The sequence below is a fragment of the Cibotium barometz genome, chromosome 12, assembly GCF_041138505.1.
Source record: "Cibotium barometz isolate CiBa-2024 chromosome 12, ASM4113850v1, whole genome shotgun sequence".
NCBI classification, from domain to species: domain Eukaryota; kingdom Viridiplantae; phylum Streptophyta; class Polypodiopsida; order Cyatheales; family Cibotiaceae; genus Cibotium; species Cibotium barometz.
In genome coordinates, this window is record NC_141057.1 from 912759 (window position 1) to 930080 (window position 17322).

General features: G+C 42.9%; 1 protein-coding gene across 2 annotated transcripts; it reads right to left on the bottom strand.

The window, feature by feature from the left end:
- Window positions 1–4545: 4545 nt before the first annotated feature.
- On the bottom strand, window positions 4546–7975 carry LOC147632922 (FRIGIDA-like protein 4b). 2 transcript variants are annotated; one of them, XM_086805910.1, is made up of 5 exons: window positions 6496–7975; window positions 5849–6024; window positions 5222–5748; window positions 5043–5111; window positions 4546–4857 (listed from the first exon to the last, which is right to left on the bottom strand). In XM_086805910.1, exons 1-3 carry the CDS (start codon window positions 7760–7762, stop codon window positions 5224–5226), a joined length of 1968 nt encoding a protein of 655 aa, XP_086662036.1. In that variant the 5' UTR covers window positions 7763–7975; the 3' UTR covers window positions 4546–4857; window positions 5043–5111; window positions 5222–5223. The 2 variants fall into 2 exon arrangements, with proteins under 2 accessions (XP_086662036.1, XP_086662037.1); XM_086805911.1 differs by having other exon boundaries at window positions 4546–4871; window positions 6496–7915.
- Window positions 7976–17322: the final 9347 nt, after the last annotated feature.

A 17322-nucleotide genomic window follows, 5' to 3' on the forward strand; every position in this document is an offset into this window, starting at 1 on the left:
GTGTGTGAACACACTTAGGACCACAGGACATTTTTTCCCTCACTAGGAGGTTTTTTTCCCCGTGCGTATGTACACCCTCTTATCTACTCATTTTGGGGTGTGTACTTATCTTTTGTATCTGGCACACATTTGTTCATTCTATTCTAGTGAGTTTGTTTGCTCTCAAGCTTCTCTATCTTGTGTGTGTGCATTGTTGAAACCCTAACCCTAATTCCAACACTACAATCACTTCAAAGGCATCCATGGGCACGACTATAAAATCCAATCGGGCTTTCCATGCGCCCGCCTACACCAGTACATTATATGCCATTTTCACATTATTATCCAACCCTTGTGCAAAAGACACTGACAGCTTGTTGGAATCACGCACCCTCACTCCCAGTTTCTTGGCATAGTCTGGGGTGATGAAGTTATGTGTGGCTCCCGTATCCAACATAATGTTCTTCTTATGACCATTCACGCTAGCTTCAAAATACACATTCTGTATTGCTGATAGTTGAGCTGCCATGCATTTTGGTACTGCCTGCACAGATCCTACCCTTGGTGGACTGTCGCCTCGAGGAGACGAGGTTTCTACATCCTCGATCTTGGTGATCCTCAATCGGTCCATCCGTTCATAATTATCATCTTGCCCTTAGGCTTGAACGGTGGTAACCCGACTTTGAGCGGGCGAGAGCATTCGCTGTCATAATGATTCTCTGTGCAATGTCTGCATGGCCGTGTAGGGGGTGGGAGAGGGTGCCTTGCAACATTGGAAAATCCCCCTGTATTAGTTGATTGGGGTGTCCCCTCCCCCCGGCACAAAGCTTCTGTTGACTAAACTACTTCCATAGGTTCGGGGCACGAGAGGTCCACTCGACCTTGACCCGTATAAATTTGTCCCAAGAGTTTCTCCCCGGGTTTCACTAGAGGAATTATCATTCCTGTTCTGAGGCTTGGCACCATTCCATCCTCCTATCCCTGCAATATTGGTTTTGTTTTGCCATTTCCTGCTCTCAGTGTTGGATAACCTTTATGCCATTGTAAGTGCCGCTTCATAGTTTTCAAGCTCCTGCTTTTCAATCTCTGCGGGTCCAGTCACGCAATACGAACAAGAGCCCATGTAGTTTGTCATATCTATCATCTCCAACATAAGTTGTCTACACTTATTGATGTATTCACACAGTTTTCCATATGCGTGTTTGAGGTTATGCCAATCATCGCATACCCTGAATACTTCATTCCGTGGCACAAAATAATCCAACAAGTCCTTAGTGAAGTCACCCCATCTTGCCCACGGCCTTTTTGCATCACCTGCCAAAAACCAAGTGTATGCATCTCCTGATGATAACAGTCGAGACGCCACTCAAATCCAGTATTTGTGAGCCACTTTATTCATGGTAAGGTAATCCTCCATCTCTCGGATCCACCTTGTCACAACAAGTGAATCCCTTTGCCCAATGTACTCCTGGGGTAACAGTTTGTACTTCCCGTATCCCTCGTCGGAAGAGTCTGAGTCTCCTCTTTCATCTCGTCTTCTGCGATAGCACCAGAGAGGAGACCTCGACCTCATATGCCTTGGCGACGAAGATCGACTGCTATCCTTCTTATGCAATTGTTCGACTAATAAGGCCACCATGCCTTCTAGCCGGTTCAATCTATCATCTTAATAATCCTGCCAACTCGGCCCTGGATCCCTTGAATCATCCATTTGGTCTTGTTGAGTATCACGTGATCTTGACTCAAGGCGTCTATTATGCCGTTCTTGCTGAATCCACGTCGTTACCTCGGCATCAATTTCTGTCTCCCTTTCTTGTCTGGCTTCTTCCTCAATCCTCGGCGGCGGCTTCTTCCGCATCAAGGTGACCACTTTCCGTGGTTTTCTCCTTTGGCATATGTATTGATTCAACTCACCGTGACGACACGGTGCTTCTTGCTCTGATACCAAGTGTTACGAACCGATGATCTCGAGACGTGTTCCGAGTCCAAGTTCCCACTCAAGACCAGAAAATCCAGGATAAGATTGAAAACAAAGAGTACTTGCTGAATGCTGCACACAAAGACCTGTAGCTCATCTCGAAGAGGGCAACAAACCGGTCGTTTTGAGTACTAGAACTTCGAAAACAGACACCGGATGAAGGAGATATGACCAAAAACGTACAAGCTGCAAAAGAAACTGTATCAAGCCAAATGCGAGCTTCTAACCCAAAAGTTTATATTGATTCAATGCCGACAAGCGACCGAATTACGACAGGGATCACAAGAGTAATGAGAGATGAGACTTATAGGTGTCCGAGGTGCAAGATCCCTTGCCCACCACCACAAGCCGCCTTGTATCTAAACGTAGGTAAGAGAGGTCGACCTAGGCCACATTACTCTACTTCAAGGTGTTCCCATCTAAAAGCAAAGAATTCAAGACACCCAAGCATACCTTGAGAGCACCATGTGAGGCCGAATAGAACTCCCAAGCCTGACACTTGTGCACTCCTGCTAACGTAGCAAAATGAGAGGGCTAGGGTGAATGCTCTGGCAAAGGAGAATAAATAAACAAATAATTTAGATTTAGTAGCTTGAACCTTAGTAATAATAATGTTTGAACTCGTGGATTGTTTGGACTCGTGGATTGGCCAAGAAGGAAGCCCTAATTTCATGTGCACGTGTGCTCTCTCGCTCAGGAACAGAAAGTGTAGCTCGCGCGCTCTCTCTCTCTCTCTCTCTCTCTCTCTCTCTCACCTATTTTAGAGATAGAGTAGAGAGCGAATAGGTGAGAGAGGGAGAGAGCTCTCGCGCGCGCGCTCTCCCGCGCTTACAGTTGTAGCCATCGCCTAAGTGCACGATTTTATAGATCGCAGCGTGTAGTGGAGGACAGGCCATACAGGAGTCTCATCAGATGCCCAAGATTCTAAATGTGTGTGCACTCTTATTACTCACTCGTAAAGCCTACTGCTGTCCAGTGTCGTGGGGTCTGAGCACCAAGCGTTGGTTAGACAAAGGCTTAATCTTGACAGAAGGTTTAAGAAAATTCAGTACTACAACTCTGGTCACTCAACTTGCATCTCTGCCCAGTGCCCACTGCCCAGACACAGCGTGCGATGGGACAATAAAGTGTTGCTATGGCAGTGCACATTAATAGGTCAAAGTTTTGACGTGGCAGTGTACGTTCGATTAATTAATAGGTCCTAGGAGAAATAAATGAATGCTCTACCTCATAGAAGCTTGAAATAAACTTTGAGATGCCATCAATCAAGAGCCTACGATTTTGAATTTCTGTGGCAAGCGTTGCATATCATAAGGAGCTGACGTCACACTGGGCTTCATCTGCTGAGCTCAAATGCAAAGCAAGCTGCTTGCAAGAAGCAACAACACATACAAGTTCTGAAGAAAAAGGGAGGGAGCCATTATAGCCAGTTGACTTTCCGGCTCGATACAACCAGTGACATTGAGGAGTGTAAAGCAAACAAGGAGGGCGTGACGCTTACGAGGAAGAAGCGTGGCTGGAAAGAAAGAAAGAAAAGATGACTTAGTTTCATGTTCATACTCTCTGTTCACGTGCCGACACATGCTTCGCTTCCTCTTTCCCTCTACCCTCTACTTCTACTTTTCCTCTACCCTCCCCTCCGTTCACCCCACCATTAGCATCCTTAGTCTTTATTTCTATGCTGCAAAACCGCTCACACCTGCTCAAGCTAGCCCTTGTTTCTGTGCTACAAACACACGCATCAAAATTTCTACTTAAGAAATTTTAAGTCCAGCCCGTAATCATGGGACGTTCTCCACAATGTAAGTTTTGTGGCCACCTCCCTGCCATACATCATGTACACTAATTAGATGGGGAGCAAAGAATTTTTGTATGCTAATGTATTTCTCCTGTATCTTCTTTACGTGCAAGCGTTGGTCAATATACAATCTCATCATTGTACGAACAAAGCATGTGACCATTCCTTACATGGACACTGCTTGCAGACATTATCGCTGAAACAAAACCCATTCACTACATTTTCAACATTTATAGTGTTTTTCCAAACAAGGGAAAGACACGTTCCTCTATACTAATAAATTCACGGGAACTTGTGCCACTTCCCCACCAGACCTTGTGTATCGTCGTTTCTTCTTTTTTTCTCCCACTCACAAATGCACTTTATACACATAGCCATAATCAAAACAGTTGACTTCAACAGCATCTGATATTCGGGTTAACATGTATACATGTGCAAGGAGTATAACAGAGGATTCTTAGTGTACATTCAGTGATTGGAGCAAATGCCTCATTACGCTTGGAATTTTGAGTAATTACGTGAAGGATAATTTCTCAATAAGCTCACATTAAGTCATAAAATACGATATGAACATATCGATTTTTATAAAAAAGTCCCAACTGCCCAAGCATTCTAGTTAATTTATCTCACTGTGCCCATAAGGTTGTGCGAAACATAAACTCTTATATCAAGTTTAAACATTCTCGACCTTGGTGTCAGGCTCCGTGAGTGTGTATGAGTGTACAACATTTCTTAGGCAAACCCCCGCCCCCCAAACAACAACAACAACACAGACACAGGGGGCATCACTCAATCAAAAGTATTCAAACCGTTTCTGCCAATTCTGCAGCTCCCAAAAATCCATTGCAATACATGTAAAATAGCTACTGTCAGCTTCCTTCTTACTTTCAACGAAATTAGATGTAATCATGTGGGGGCTGTATAAGTAATTCTGAATGCATACTATTCTCCAAACTAGAATACAAAGCCCAAACTCGTTAAAAACATTAATGTTTTCACAGCTGATATGTCATACGGAAAAGAAGATCAATAGTGTTGCAGTTTCAGCTTATCTTAACTATCCTCTATATGTACTAACCAATGTCGATACGCGATGCAAGCCCTGCCAAAGAGAAACTGCTCAGCATTATTGACTTGCGACTTGTGAGAAAACTACAAGGCACCACCATTGAAGAAGCAAGGAACCAAGCATGCATCACATGGCACATAAGACATACAATGACGGCACCAATGTCGGTAGTGTTTCCACCAACTTGTGATTCAGATGCACTCAAAGAAAAACCTTACCAAGCTCCATTGTAAGTACAACTTGAATGCTGTCTAGCTATAGCAAAGCCATATCAGCTTGAGACACCACTGTCAAAGTAAACACACAAGGAAAGTTAACCATGTAGCCCATTCATAAACTTAAAGCTACAAGCAAAGTACCAAGACGATAGGTTGTTCTAAAAGGGTAGTGAACATACAATCAATGTAAAAATGGTGTTGGGTAAGCCGGGGCAGGAGGTGGAAGACCGCTGCCAAATTGATAGCTCCCAAAATTCGCTGAAGGGTTTGCATATGCTGCAGACCCATACACAGGGGAGGGCAAACCATCAGCCGCATAAAGATAAGAGGCCGGGAGGGCAACAGGAGTGCGATTTCCACTAGCATAAGCCGAGCCATAGCTCGCTTGATTCCTCCTATCAAAACTGTTTGGCATTGCTAGGCTGTAAGATGTTAAACCCACAGAACCATACTGTGGCCTTTCAAGAGGCCGATGGAATGTTCTTTCAGGTGGGGCATGTGACAAGCTATTGCCCGTATTCGCACGAGGTCTCTTTGCTTGAGCCTTCACTGCCACAGCAACCCTTTTCCTATCCAACTTTGTCTTTTCTAGCTGTAGCACCCGCTTCTGTAGAGGAGGAGAAGGGAACTGTGATTCCAGTTCATACTCCTCAATGCATTTAAGAACATTCTTCAATGCAGTTAGCTCCTTTGTTGTAGAGTCATTCTGCAGTCAAATTGTGTCATCTAGATGCTGGCAGTATCTCGATCAAGCAGTTTCAAAGGCCAACAATTCCTTGAGTTAACCAGAGGATAAGAGGCCTTACCAGAGCAGCAGGGGTGTTTGATCCTGATTTCAATATGAATTGCGCAGACTTCTTTGCCTCCTTGAGGTAGGCCTTCAACATGGGTCCAGGTTGTATGTGATCCATGATTCCAAAGGCATGGGCAAGTGAGATGGCTTCCACCTGCTTGCCATCGCTTGCTAGGCGGTCAACAATATCTAAAAATTGATGCAGCACAGTTAATTTTAATATAAGGGGTGGGTTGTGATTCAATGTCATACCTTTTACATATGCCTAAAATGTATGTAAAGCAGGTTACTTTCAAAACTTTACAAGGGAGACATTTCAACCCTGACTTTGAGGATGCATACCAAAATGTATGTAAAGCAGGTTACTTTCAAAACTTTACAAGGGAGACATTTCAACACTGACTTTGAGGATGCATACTCAAAAAAGCTTCAGACCATCAACTTCATCGTCAAATACACTGTAGTTCACATGCTATGGCAATCCCTGTTCACATCATCAGGGCCTGGGAGATGGTTATGTAAACAGACGTCCACCTTAGTATTTGCATTTCCATAACATGGACTTCCTCAGGGAAGCGGAACCATGCTGCTGTACCTCCAAGTACATTTTCGCTACTCAACACATATTTTTAAATCTACCAGTTAAACAGAGTGGCTCACCTGGGATGTTTGCTGTGAGTCCCAGAGATCTGCAAAGGGCTGGTGTCTGCCTCCGTCGAGCAACAGCCGTGACCAGCTTACAGAGCTCATCGTTCTTATACTCTGAAGCAACTCCAAATGTCCCCAATAGTTGCAAGAAAGCCTGAGCATCCAATGAATTGCTTGCAAGGGCTTCTCCTTGAAGGTTCATTTTGCTCTGCCAATGGTCAGCCATGGCCTTGGCACGCTCCTTGATGCTGCTGGTAACCACAGATGTGGGGTGATCCAACACATGACCAAGGCATTCCAGAAGGAGAATGCAAGCCCGCCTATTGGCAGAAATCCGTGACTCTTTCTTCTCACCTTGAGTGTTTGCCCCTGGCTGATCCACGAAACAATACCCATCCAGACAGTCGAGTACGAGCGCAGCAGGCTTGCTGGCACTCCTGAGAGCAAGAGGCAGCTCGTTTCGTAGGCCATTCACATCTTTCCTGCGTTCTACCATGTATTTAAGGAGGCCTTCACCATCCATCTTCTCACAGAGATCCTTAAGGTGCAGGCGGAGCTTTAGGTCACTGCTTTTGCAGCTTGAAGATGAGGCTTCCTTGCCATTGCTGCATTCCCTCTCGGAGAAATTACTGCTGCATTCCTTGGCACAGAAGCTACTGCTACTGCTGCACTTCTTCACAGAGAAGCTACTGCTACTGCTGCACCCCTTCACAGGGATAATGCTGCATTCCTTCAAAGGGAAGCTACTGTTGCAAACCTCCTCCACCTTCTCCCCCACCAGATCTTTCTCTGCTGCACGAGAAATATCCACGTTCTGCACAGAAATGGCTTCCTTTCCCACGTTGATGAGATGATCTTCGGCTATGGCGTTAACTGCAGCGATGGCGTCCTTCTTCACGCTGCCTACCGTCTCCTCAAGGTCTGTAGACTCGCTCCACCTCTGCTTCTGCGATAAGGGCGCCGCCACAGCCGATTCTTTTAGCTCCTGCAGAGGCTGTTCTTTATCTGCAAGGGTTTCTTCCCTCCTGTCCATCATCTCCTCGGACTCTTTAACCCTAGCCTCGAAGGCCTTCTCCTTCTCGCAGAGCTCTCCATGGCGCTTCTGCAGATCTCTCTCCGCCTCTGCGAGGTACTCTTCTACCTCCCTCCACTGTAGCATACAGCTTGTTAGGGCTGCTCTGTGATCTTCAAGCTTTCCAAAAGCTTTCCGGAGCTTCTCTTTCATGGAAGGAAGCACTGAATCCAAAGCAAGGGCTGAGCAGTCCACAATGGCAGCCATGAATTCTGAAAGGGACGGAGATCTGGTGGTTCAGAATCGAGGCTGCAATACCAAATGAACGGGTTCGTGGCATCAGAAATACAGAAAATATGGCAAGGGCGATGGCGAGAGAGAGCTTCCAACAGATTCTGAGACACCAGTGCACATCAGGATAAGAGAGCTTTCTTCAACCCTACTAATATACCGTATCCCCCAACCGTTAGATCTGCACCCGATCCAACGACTCATCTTCAAAACATACGCTTACCATTACCATAAGCGTATGCACATTTATGAAATTGTCTTTGTCTCCATTATGCCAGCCTAGAAAAACAACAAAAACAGACCTGGGATAAAAAAAGAAAGGGGTTGGACAGTTATGACTTATGTAGATTTTTGAAGGAAAATTCGTCTAAGGTCAAAATAAAAATAGGTCGTTGGATAAAAATGTTTTTTTTTAGCACTGTTGAGCAAGGACATAGCACAATGCACACACCCTTAAGTCTACCTCTCACACAGCCTTAAGTCTACCTCTGTAATATCTTTCATTTCAACCTCAATTAATGGTCAAGCATGTAACTTGGACATGGGAGTGGACCTTAGGTTCACCCCCCACCCAACCCCCCCTCTCTAAAAACGCTCCATTCTTGACCTTGAACAAATTTTCCTTCAAAAACCTACACAACATTTAAAAGCATTGTAGAGCAAGAACATCTCTATCTCTATACTATATAATATAAAGGAAGAGTTGAGCTATCAAAATTTGAGATAGTATGTGCAAAATCATATGACTCGCATTGGTGTCATGGGTGCTCGTGAAGCTACTAAGGATAGTTAAAGATAGCAACTATGAAGGTACCCATTGTAGATGTGTGGACCAGCTCGTGAAGTTTGAGTGGCCACGACACACCAAAGTGGCATGCTCTTAATTCTCATCAACCTGTTGCTGTAGGGTAAAAAGTCACGTCCTCTTTGGCTAGTCTCCCTAGGGTTCTATGTCTTTGAGATTGGGTATTACCTCAGTCTTAAGTATATGTACTCTAGTCCTCTTGGTGTTAGAAAGTGCAAATTTGGACCCTGTATGTTGCCATCTCTACTATAGGGCCTCAATAGTTGTATGTTTTAGCTCTTTGAGTGGAAAGTCAAGGAGTCTTTCGACCCCACATTGCTAGAGGTTTAGATCTTGCTTATGGCGGTGTGTTGTGTCTTGGACTCGGTTGTTGGGACCTTTCCCATGCCATTTTTTGCAATTTACATTTTCACATATCTTTGACTTTGGCCATATTTGTAGTCATTGTCTAAAACTGTCACCTACATTGGTCTAATGCCAATCCTTACTAGGAGCATGATTATGGGGTAAAGATTTTCGTACCTAGATGTCGGCATAGGAACATCTTTTGGATCTTAACAGTAGTGCCTTGATGTGCCATCTATGAGTATTGCTATGGTTGCCTTTATTCTCAAAGGCATAGTAGCTTGTCCATATAGCCTCTAGTCTACACTCGTGCTCCACTTGTGGCTAACTAGGACTTCTATTCCAAGGTATTTAAATGTTTACACACTAAGTCAATTGGTTGTTCCATGTATGTACACTTGTGGCTAACTGGGACTTCTATTCCAAGGTATTGAAATATTTGCACACTGAGTCAACGGGTTGTTCCATGTATGTAGTGCCTTGATGTGCCATCTATGAGTATTGCTATGGTTGGCTTTTATTCTCAAAGGCATAGTAACTTGTCCATCTAGCCCTCTAGTCTACACTCTGATCACTTCCTCTCCACTTGTGGCTAATAGGGACTTCTATTCCAAGGTATTTAAATGTTTGGACACTGAGTCAAGTGGTTGTTCCATGTATGTGATATTTAGAAGTGTTCTATGATGAATTTAGTTGGGTTCACACTATAGAGAACCCTAGTATGTATTTGGTTGATTACCTTTTCATATTGTGTGTACTCTTATCTTTGTATATGGTGTGTTGAGTGTTGTGTGAAGAAGAAGAAGCTTTTCAGCCTCTCACCTTGTGTGTTCTCTTTTAGGGTTTTGTGAGTGTGTGTGTGCTTGCAAGAGCTCAAGCTCTCTTCTCGCCTGCATCTTTTCCTGGTATCAGATCCTGGTTCATGCTAAGGGCTGAGCTGCAAGCAAGAGAAGCACAGGAAGCGATACGAGGGTAAGAGCTTCATCTACTCTTCCCTATTTGTGTTGGCGACTACACCCTTGTCGCTCGAGAGCTCTACGGGAGGCACCGGCAAACGATCTCTGATTGAGGAGCTTTCTTCGCGGGAGTAAAGCTATAGGGCAACCACACTGTCCTATTAGACTTCATTTATCAGGCCGAAAACGCGTTTTGGGCGTGTTAGGACCTCCGTTTTTCAGAAAGCAGGCGATTTTCGAGCACTGCGGGGGTAAGTCATTGATTCTCTGCAGAACTCTGTTTTAAGAACTGCAGGAAGACAGATTGGTTATGCAGACATTGTGTGTGCTGCAAGGAGGTCAGCAGTTGCCACTGGGTGTATGTATGCACATTGAGGTCACTGGTTGTGACATTTGAGTGTAGTACAGTACTGCTGCAGAAAATACAGCAGTTTGTGTAGGACAAACCAGAGTGCTGTTTCTGGTAAATTTGTGTGTCTGGCAAGATGTCAAATGATGGCATAAACTAGATTGTTACTGAGAAGGTTGACAAGAACAACTTCCATGCTTGGAGGTTCAGGTTGATAAATTTTCTGATGGGAAAGGGTTACTGCTGGGACTACATAGAAGGTGAGCATGAAGAGGCACCGGAGATACCAGAGATCAATCCGACTGCTGCAAATGTGAAAGAGTTCAAGGATTGGAACCAAGGAGCCATAAAAGTTATGTATTGGCTCTCTATCAATATACAGGACATCATGATTGGGCACATACAAGATGCCAAGTCTCCCAAGGAAGCGTGGGACACCTTGGTAAAACTCTATGAAACGAATACCAAGGCATGAAAGATACAGTTGAAGAATGAACTTTATACTATGGAGAAAAAGAGTATGTCTGTGAATGACTATGCATTGAAGATCAAGGGTATTGTGGAATCCCTTGCATCTATTGGTGTTTCAGTAGATGATGATGATAAGGTGGAAGTCTGTCTACGTGGTCTCGGGCCACAATACAAGGCGTTCAAGACATCTATTCAGACTCGGGAAAACATTCCCAATTTCACAGATTTGGTGTCTATGCTGATTATAGAAGAGAAGGAAGAGAAGAGCTTGGGTAAAGACCAACAGTCTTCACAAAACAAAAACAGTTCAGAGCAACAGGCCTTCTACACAAGTTTAGGAAGAGGACGAGGTAGAGGAGGCCGTGGACACGGCCAAGGAGGTGGCCGAATAGGTAATCAGAATTATGGCCAGCAGTAGCAACAATAACAGTCCCAGAATTCACAACAACAACACGCAGGTTGAAGAGGCCAATTCAGAGGCAGGGGGAGTCAAAGAGGTCATGGAAATTGGCAAAGGCAGTATAATGATACACGTGGATGCTTTTATTGTGGTAAGCCTGGACATGTGCAGGCAGATTGTTATAAGAAGCAGGCTAACATGCAAAATGGGAAATTGCAGCAAAACAACTATGCATCCTCGAGCATAAAACAATGAGGATAATGAAAGGTTGTTTGTTATGCAATATGTCGTTAATGCCATGTCTAAAAATATTGAAGCAGGATGTATGCTGGTACGTTGATTCAGGTGCTTTAAACCACATGACAAGTCATGGGGAGTGATTCAAGGAGATGAAAAACCTTGAAAGACCAGGTTTTGTGGAAATAGGGGATGACATTGCTCATCCAATTGCCCATGTTGGGGAGATGTGCCATTGTCTATGCAGGATGGCAAAGTGAAGTACCTTGCAGATGTACTTCATGTTCCGAACATAACAAAGAATCTGGTTTCAGTTGGCTAGATGATTGAGCAGGGTTTGCACGTTCGGTTTAACCCTGATGGTTGTTATGTTGAAGACTTTAAAGACAAGTGCAGGTTGGTTACAAAAGGCAACAGAGTGGGCAAAATGTTTACATTGAATGTAAACATGCCTAAAGTGAGTGCTGTGATGTTTGCAAATGGTTCAAGAATTGTTGCAGACACAGACATTTGTCATAAGAGAATTGGACATGTGAATGTGCAGAGAATGAAGTCTATGCAGACTAAAGGAATTGTGACAGGACTACCAAAGTTTAAAGTTGAAGGTATGCAGAAAATATGTGAAGCATGCCAATTTGGAAAGCAAACAAAGCATGTATTTCCACGTGACAGAAATGTGAGCAGAAATGCACTAGATGTTGTGCATTCACATGTATGGGGTCCTACGAAGACCATGTCTATGATGGGAGGCTGCAGGTATTATTAATGTGACATTTATTGATGACCACACAAGGAAAGTGTGCATATACTTCATGAAGGAGAAGGGTGAGGTGTTCACTCATTTTCAGAATTTCAGAGTTATGGTTGAAAAGCAAACAGGGAAATATGTAAAGTGCTTAAGGTCAGATGGAGGGGGAGAGTACTTCTCCAATGAGTTCTCTGAATTTTTGAAGAAGAATGGTATTCGGAGACAGTTTACATGCAGATACACTCTGCAAGCAAAATGGAGTTGCTGAGCGAAAAAACAGGCACATTGCTGAGATTGCGCGAGCATTGATGGGAGAGAAGAATATGCCGCATAGCTATTGGGCTGAGACTATTTCTGTTAAAACCCTAAGATCTCTCTAGATAATTGTTATGCATAAACAGGCATAAACTCAACCACCCAATCACCCCCGAGCCCAAGGAATGCACACATGAATTATAAATGAAATACATCATACCTCTACCTTGATGTCCCATACCATCAAGAGGTATAATTCCAATCCAATAGCATGTAGCTATAGTGTGTGAAATGGTAGATGAGTAGATATGGACCTCTACACAAGAGACCATAGCATAAGCCTCCAAGCCCCCAAGCCTCCCTTGATGAGTGTGCCCCATGCCCCTATTATATAGAAGGGCCCCATGCCCCATGCCCCATGCCCCTATTATATAGAAGGGCCCTCAAGTGACTCTTGACTTTCCATTCCCCATGTGTGACCCTTGGATGCCTGACCCTAACCTTAACCCTTAAGGTTAGTCCTAACCCATGCTCCACTAGAGCTTGTTCCCATGCTCCCATGCTCACAAGCCTAATGTGGGTTAGCCTCCTAGTATATGCACACATAATGTGTATATAACATAGCACACATAATGTACATATAGCATACTTCCCCTCTCTCAAAACATTGCACTCTTGCAATGAAAAGAAGAAGAACTGCACTGAACAATATCAACTGACTCCAAAGTTAAATCCTCTATTCCCTATCTTTCCACCTAAATTTAACCTCAAGGATTAGTCAACTACAAAGTTTCCTTTCCCTGAATTCAAGTACCTTATCAGGTTCATGTGGAACATAAGATAAATCTTCGACTTCAACGAGTTCTTGAGGAGTAACTGTGTTATCCTCACCTCCCAGTTTCCCTTTCAATCTATTGATATGAAAGACTGGATGAACTCTAACATGTGGAGGTAGTTTTAAGTTCAAACGCTACCGTGCCAATCCGATGTATAACTCGAAAATCAGATGGATGTAAAGAATGCATTCTTGCATGGGGATTTGTAGGAAGAGGTATATATGTTGCAACCACCTGGTTATGAGGATGTGAGTCACCCCGAGCATGTTTGTAGGTTGAAGAAAGCCTTGTATGGCTTAAAACAAGCACCAAGAGCATGGTTTGACAAGATTTTTGAATATCTTGTCACTATTGGCTTTCATGTAGCTAATGCAGATTTCTCGCTGTATGTGAGACACAGTGATAGAGGGGTTGTGCTTGTTGTCATCTATGTAGATGACCTGATTATTACGGGGGACCATGATGCAGAGATCTTTGATGTAAAGATTGATGTAAAGATCTTGCTTAGACAGAAGTTTGAGATGAAGGATATGGGGGAGCTCATATATTTCTTGGGCCACCACATGGTATTGGATTACTACAGAGACTTTACTACAGAGACAGTATGGCTTAGACATGTTGTCCAAGTATGGTATGACAGGCTGTAAGCCTATCTCAGTGCCATTGGATCAAAATGGTAAGTTGAGTGCAGATTCAGAAGAGATTTTGGAGGATCCTACTATGTATAGGCGCATAGTAGGAAGCTTGATCTACATGACGATCACCAGGCTAGATTTGAGCTATGCTGTTGGGTTGGTGAGTCAATTTATGCAGGTTCCTCAAAAGTCGCATTTGGATGCATTGAGACGCATATTGAGGTATGTGAGGTCTACTTTGCATTGTGGACTATTTTATGAAACTAGGACAGAGATCTGTGTACATGGGTACATAGATGCTGATTGGGCTGGTAGTATCTCAGATAGAAGATCTACTAGTGGCTTCATGTTTTCTTTGGGGAGTGTTGCTGTGACTTGGAGCAGCAAGAAGCAGCCTACGGTTGCTCTATCCAGTACTACAGAGGCCGAGTACAGAGGTGCTGCTATGGCAGCATGCGCTTGGTTGAAAAAGCTACTTGTTGCAAATTTGGGTCTATCAGTGGATAAACAAGTTATCATTTTCTGTGACAACATTAGTAGTATACAGTTGGCCAGGAACCCAGTTTTTCATGCTCGCACGAAGCATATGGAGGTCCACTACCATTTTGTTAGAGTGAAGGTTTTGGCAAGAGACGTTGACCTTGTTTATGTCAGCACACAGGATCAGGTTGCTGACATCTTCACCAAAGCATTGGGTACAGAGTGAGCTCGAGGAGGAGTGTTGAGATATCGAGCTCATCTAGTGAGGCGATGGACACTGATGACCCGCCTGGGGGATAGGCCCCACACTTACACCACTGGCATGGTTGGTGAGATCATGGGTGATATGCGGCCAGTGGGATGACAAGCTGTGTGGCAGCCATTCTAGAGACTGGCATAGTTATAGCGCCAGCTCATTTAGTTGGGTTCACACTATAGAGAACCCTAGTATGTATTTGGCTGAGTACCTTTTCATATTGTGTGTACTCTTATCTTTGTATATGGTGTGTTGAGTGTTGTGTGAAGAAGAAGAAGATTTTCATCCTCTCACCTTGTGTGTTCTCTTTTAGGGTTTTGTGAGTGTGTGTGTGTGCTTGCAAGAGCTCAACAAGCTCTCTTCTCCCCTACATCTTTTCACTGAGTTGGCATCTTGCTTCCTCATGAAGTTATGCTAGGAAATTGTGTCAAATTCCTTCTTGAAACCCACAAAGCAACAGTATTAATGGTTTTCCTTTAAGCCGGTTGTCCTTTGTGAGTACTCAAACAGGTGTGACACCAACCACAAGTAGAGGATTTGTTGTAGCCAACTTCCAAGGAACTACTATAGTGTCTAATCCACACGATTGCACCAAAGAGCAAGTAATGGTATTTGAACTCAAGATCTCTCTACTAGGAATCTAATGCATGGAGCTATGAAAACACACATGTACGTGCGCGTGCGCGCGCACACACACACACAAGTGGGGATGATGAAGAACGAGAGAGAATCAAAGAAAAGGGAGAGGGTGCCTTATTTTTTAATGTGAAGAAGGAGAAAGAATCAAAGAGATAAAATAATGGTAAAAAAACTCCAATATCATGACCATGCTTTTATAGTCTTTGTACGTTCTATAGAGATAAAATGTAGAGGAACTATAAAAGCATTATGTAACACATTTTTTTAAACATTTCAAGTGTCATAAAGTTACACCACTTCCACACTTCTCATGGTTAGCAATTAGTTGTGATGAGTCTTTTTTTTAAAACATTTCAAGTGTCATCAAGTTACGCCATTTCCACACTTCTCATGGTTGGTAATTAGTTGTCATAAGTCTACAACATGGTTGAAAACAAAAAAGAAACTTTAGAGCTTTGTGGTTCTATTTGCATGCCAAAAAAATTGTAGTAGTTCAATGCATTATATAAGGAGCACGAGAGAAATCAAGCACAAAGAAAGGGTTCATGGATCAACTTTATTATCTAACAGATATGGAAATGTTGATGACATGTAGCATGTTTCCATGGTGCTTTAAACTTACACAATACTTGCAAATTGGGAAAGTAAAAAATGACCGAGATAAAAACACCCATTAATCTTCAGGCTCTACGAGAACAACACCTGGGATATTTGAACTCTTGATCAAATAGCAACTTGTTGTATGGACATTAGCTGATGGATTTCAATATTTTTTTGCAACATTAACAATTTGTTATGTTTCTACCAAGTGTGGACAACCTATTGGCAATGTGATGTTAGGCTTCCAACCTTGATACGCATTGCGTTTATAGAGAAAGTGTTCCAATTGGTTTAATTTGCATATAAACATTGGGGGTGAATGATGGAAAACTAGCCTTGACTATACTTAAATCCTTTGAAACAAGTTTCATAATCATTTCATGGCCCACAAGAATGCGACAAAAACAGTGGCTTTCAAGGCCTCTAAGATGTTAAGAAGTGACCAATATCTAGATTTTCAACCTTCATGTTATGCAAGTAAGCAATGGGGTGGATATGTTCTTGTTGTGAAACTCAAGCTTGGGCAAATCAAGGAGTGTGCAACCCTCAATCATGTCTTGTTGCATGTAGTTCATCATGGTTTGCTACAAAATGTAATGGGAACATGGGGGTCCACTAAGTAAACACCTTCCAAAAGCTATAGGGATCCCCTACCCCCTCCCAAAGAAACGAGTGTGGTCCTTTAGATGATGTAATCACATATACTTTTACGGAGAAAAAAATGCTTTGACTCTCATCAATTGGTTAAATGGAACATTTATTTGGACATTCTTGTGTACCTACATTTGTTCTCCCTCCATCCGTCTCCTCCTAGTTCCTTAAGGGATTGCTAATCAGATAAAAATGGTTTTAATGTTGTAAATTTATAAAATAATGTGGGTGGGGAGTGCAACACCAACTACACTTCTCAAACTTAATGTAAGCACAATTTCTATAGTCTCAAAAACCTCCTAGAAATACAACACACTCTTTTGGACCTTACCTTGGGTAGTTGTATTATAGTGAGGCAAATAAGTTTTATGTGTGTTGAAGGAGAAGAATTAGCATTTCACTTCTAGTGTACTATAGTGTGAGGTAAATGAGTTTTGTGTGTTGAAAGAAAAGAACTAGCATTTCAATTCTATCAAAGGTGGGTATACTTGTAAGGCAACAAGATCCCTGCGCATTTATTCAACATTATTGTGTCATATTTACAAAACTGAGGGAAAATTCCACAAGAGTAATCACGTATCTATGACATGACTTTAGAATTTTACTCCCTTAAGTTAGAGAAGCATTTTTCTTTGAGCATGACAAATAAGCTAAGTAACACATTTCTCCATACACATTTTATTGATCATGGTCCCAACATCATGGGTTTTCACATTGGCAATTGTTGAGTTATTCTTTGCAAGTGGATCATAATACATCACTTTCAAGAATCCAAATGTCATCAAAAGATCAAAAGGTCTCTTGACCGTACACAAAACCAAGCCACACTATCACATGTCTTGGTTTTGGCATATTTTAATTGTATGGAGACAC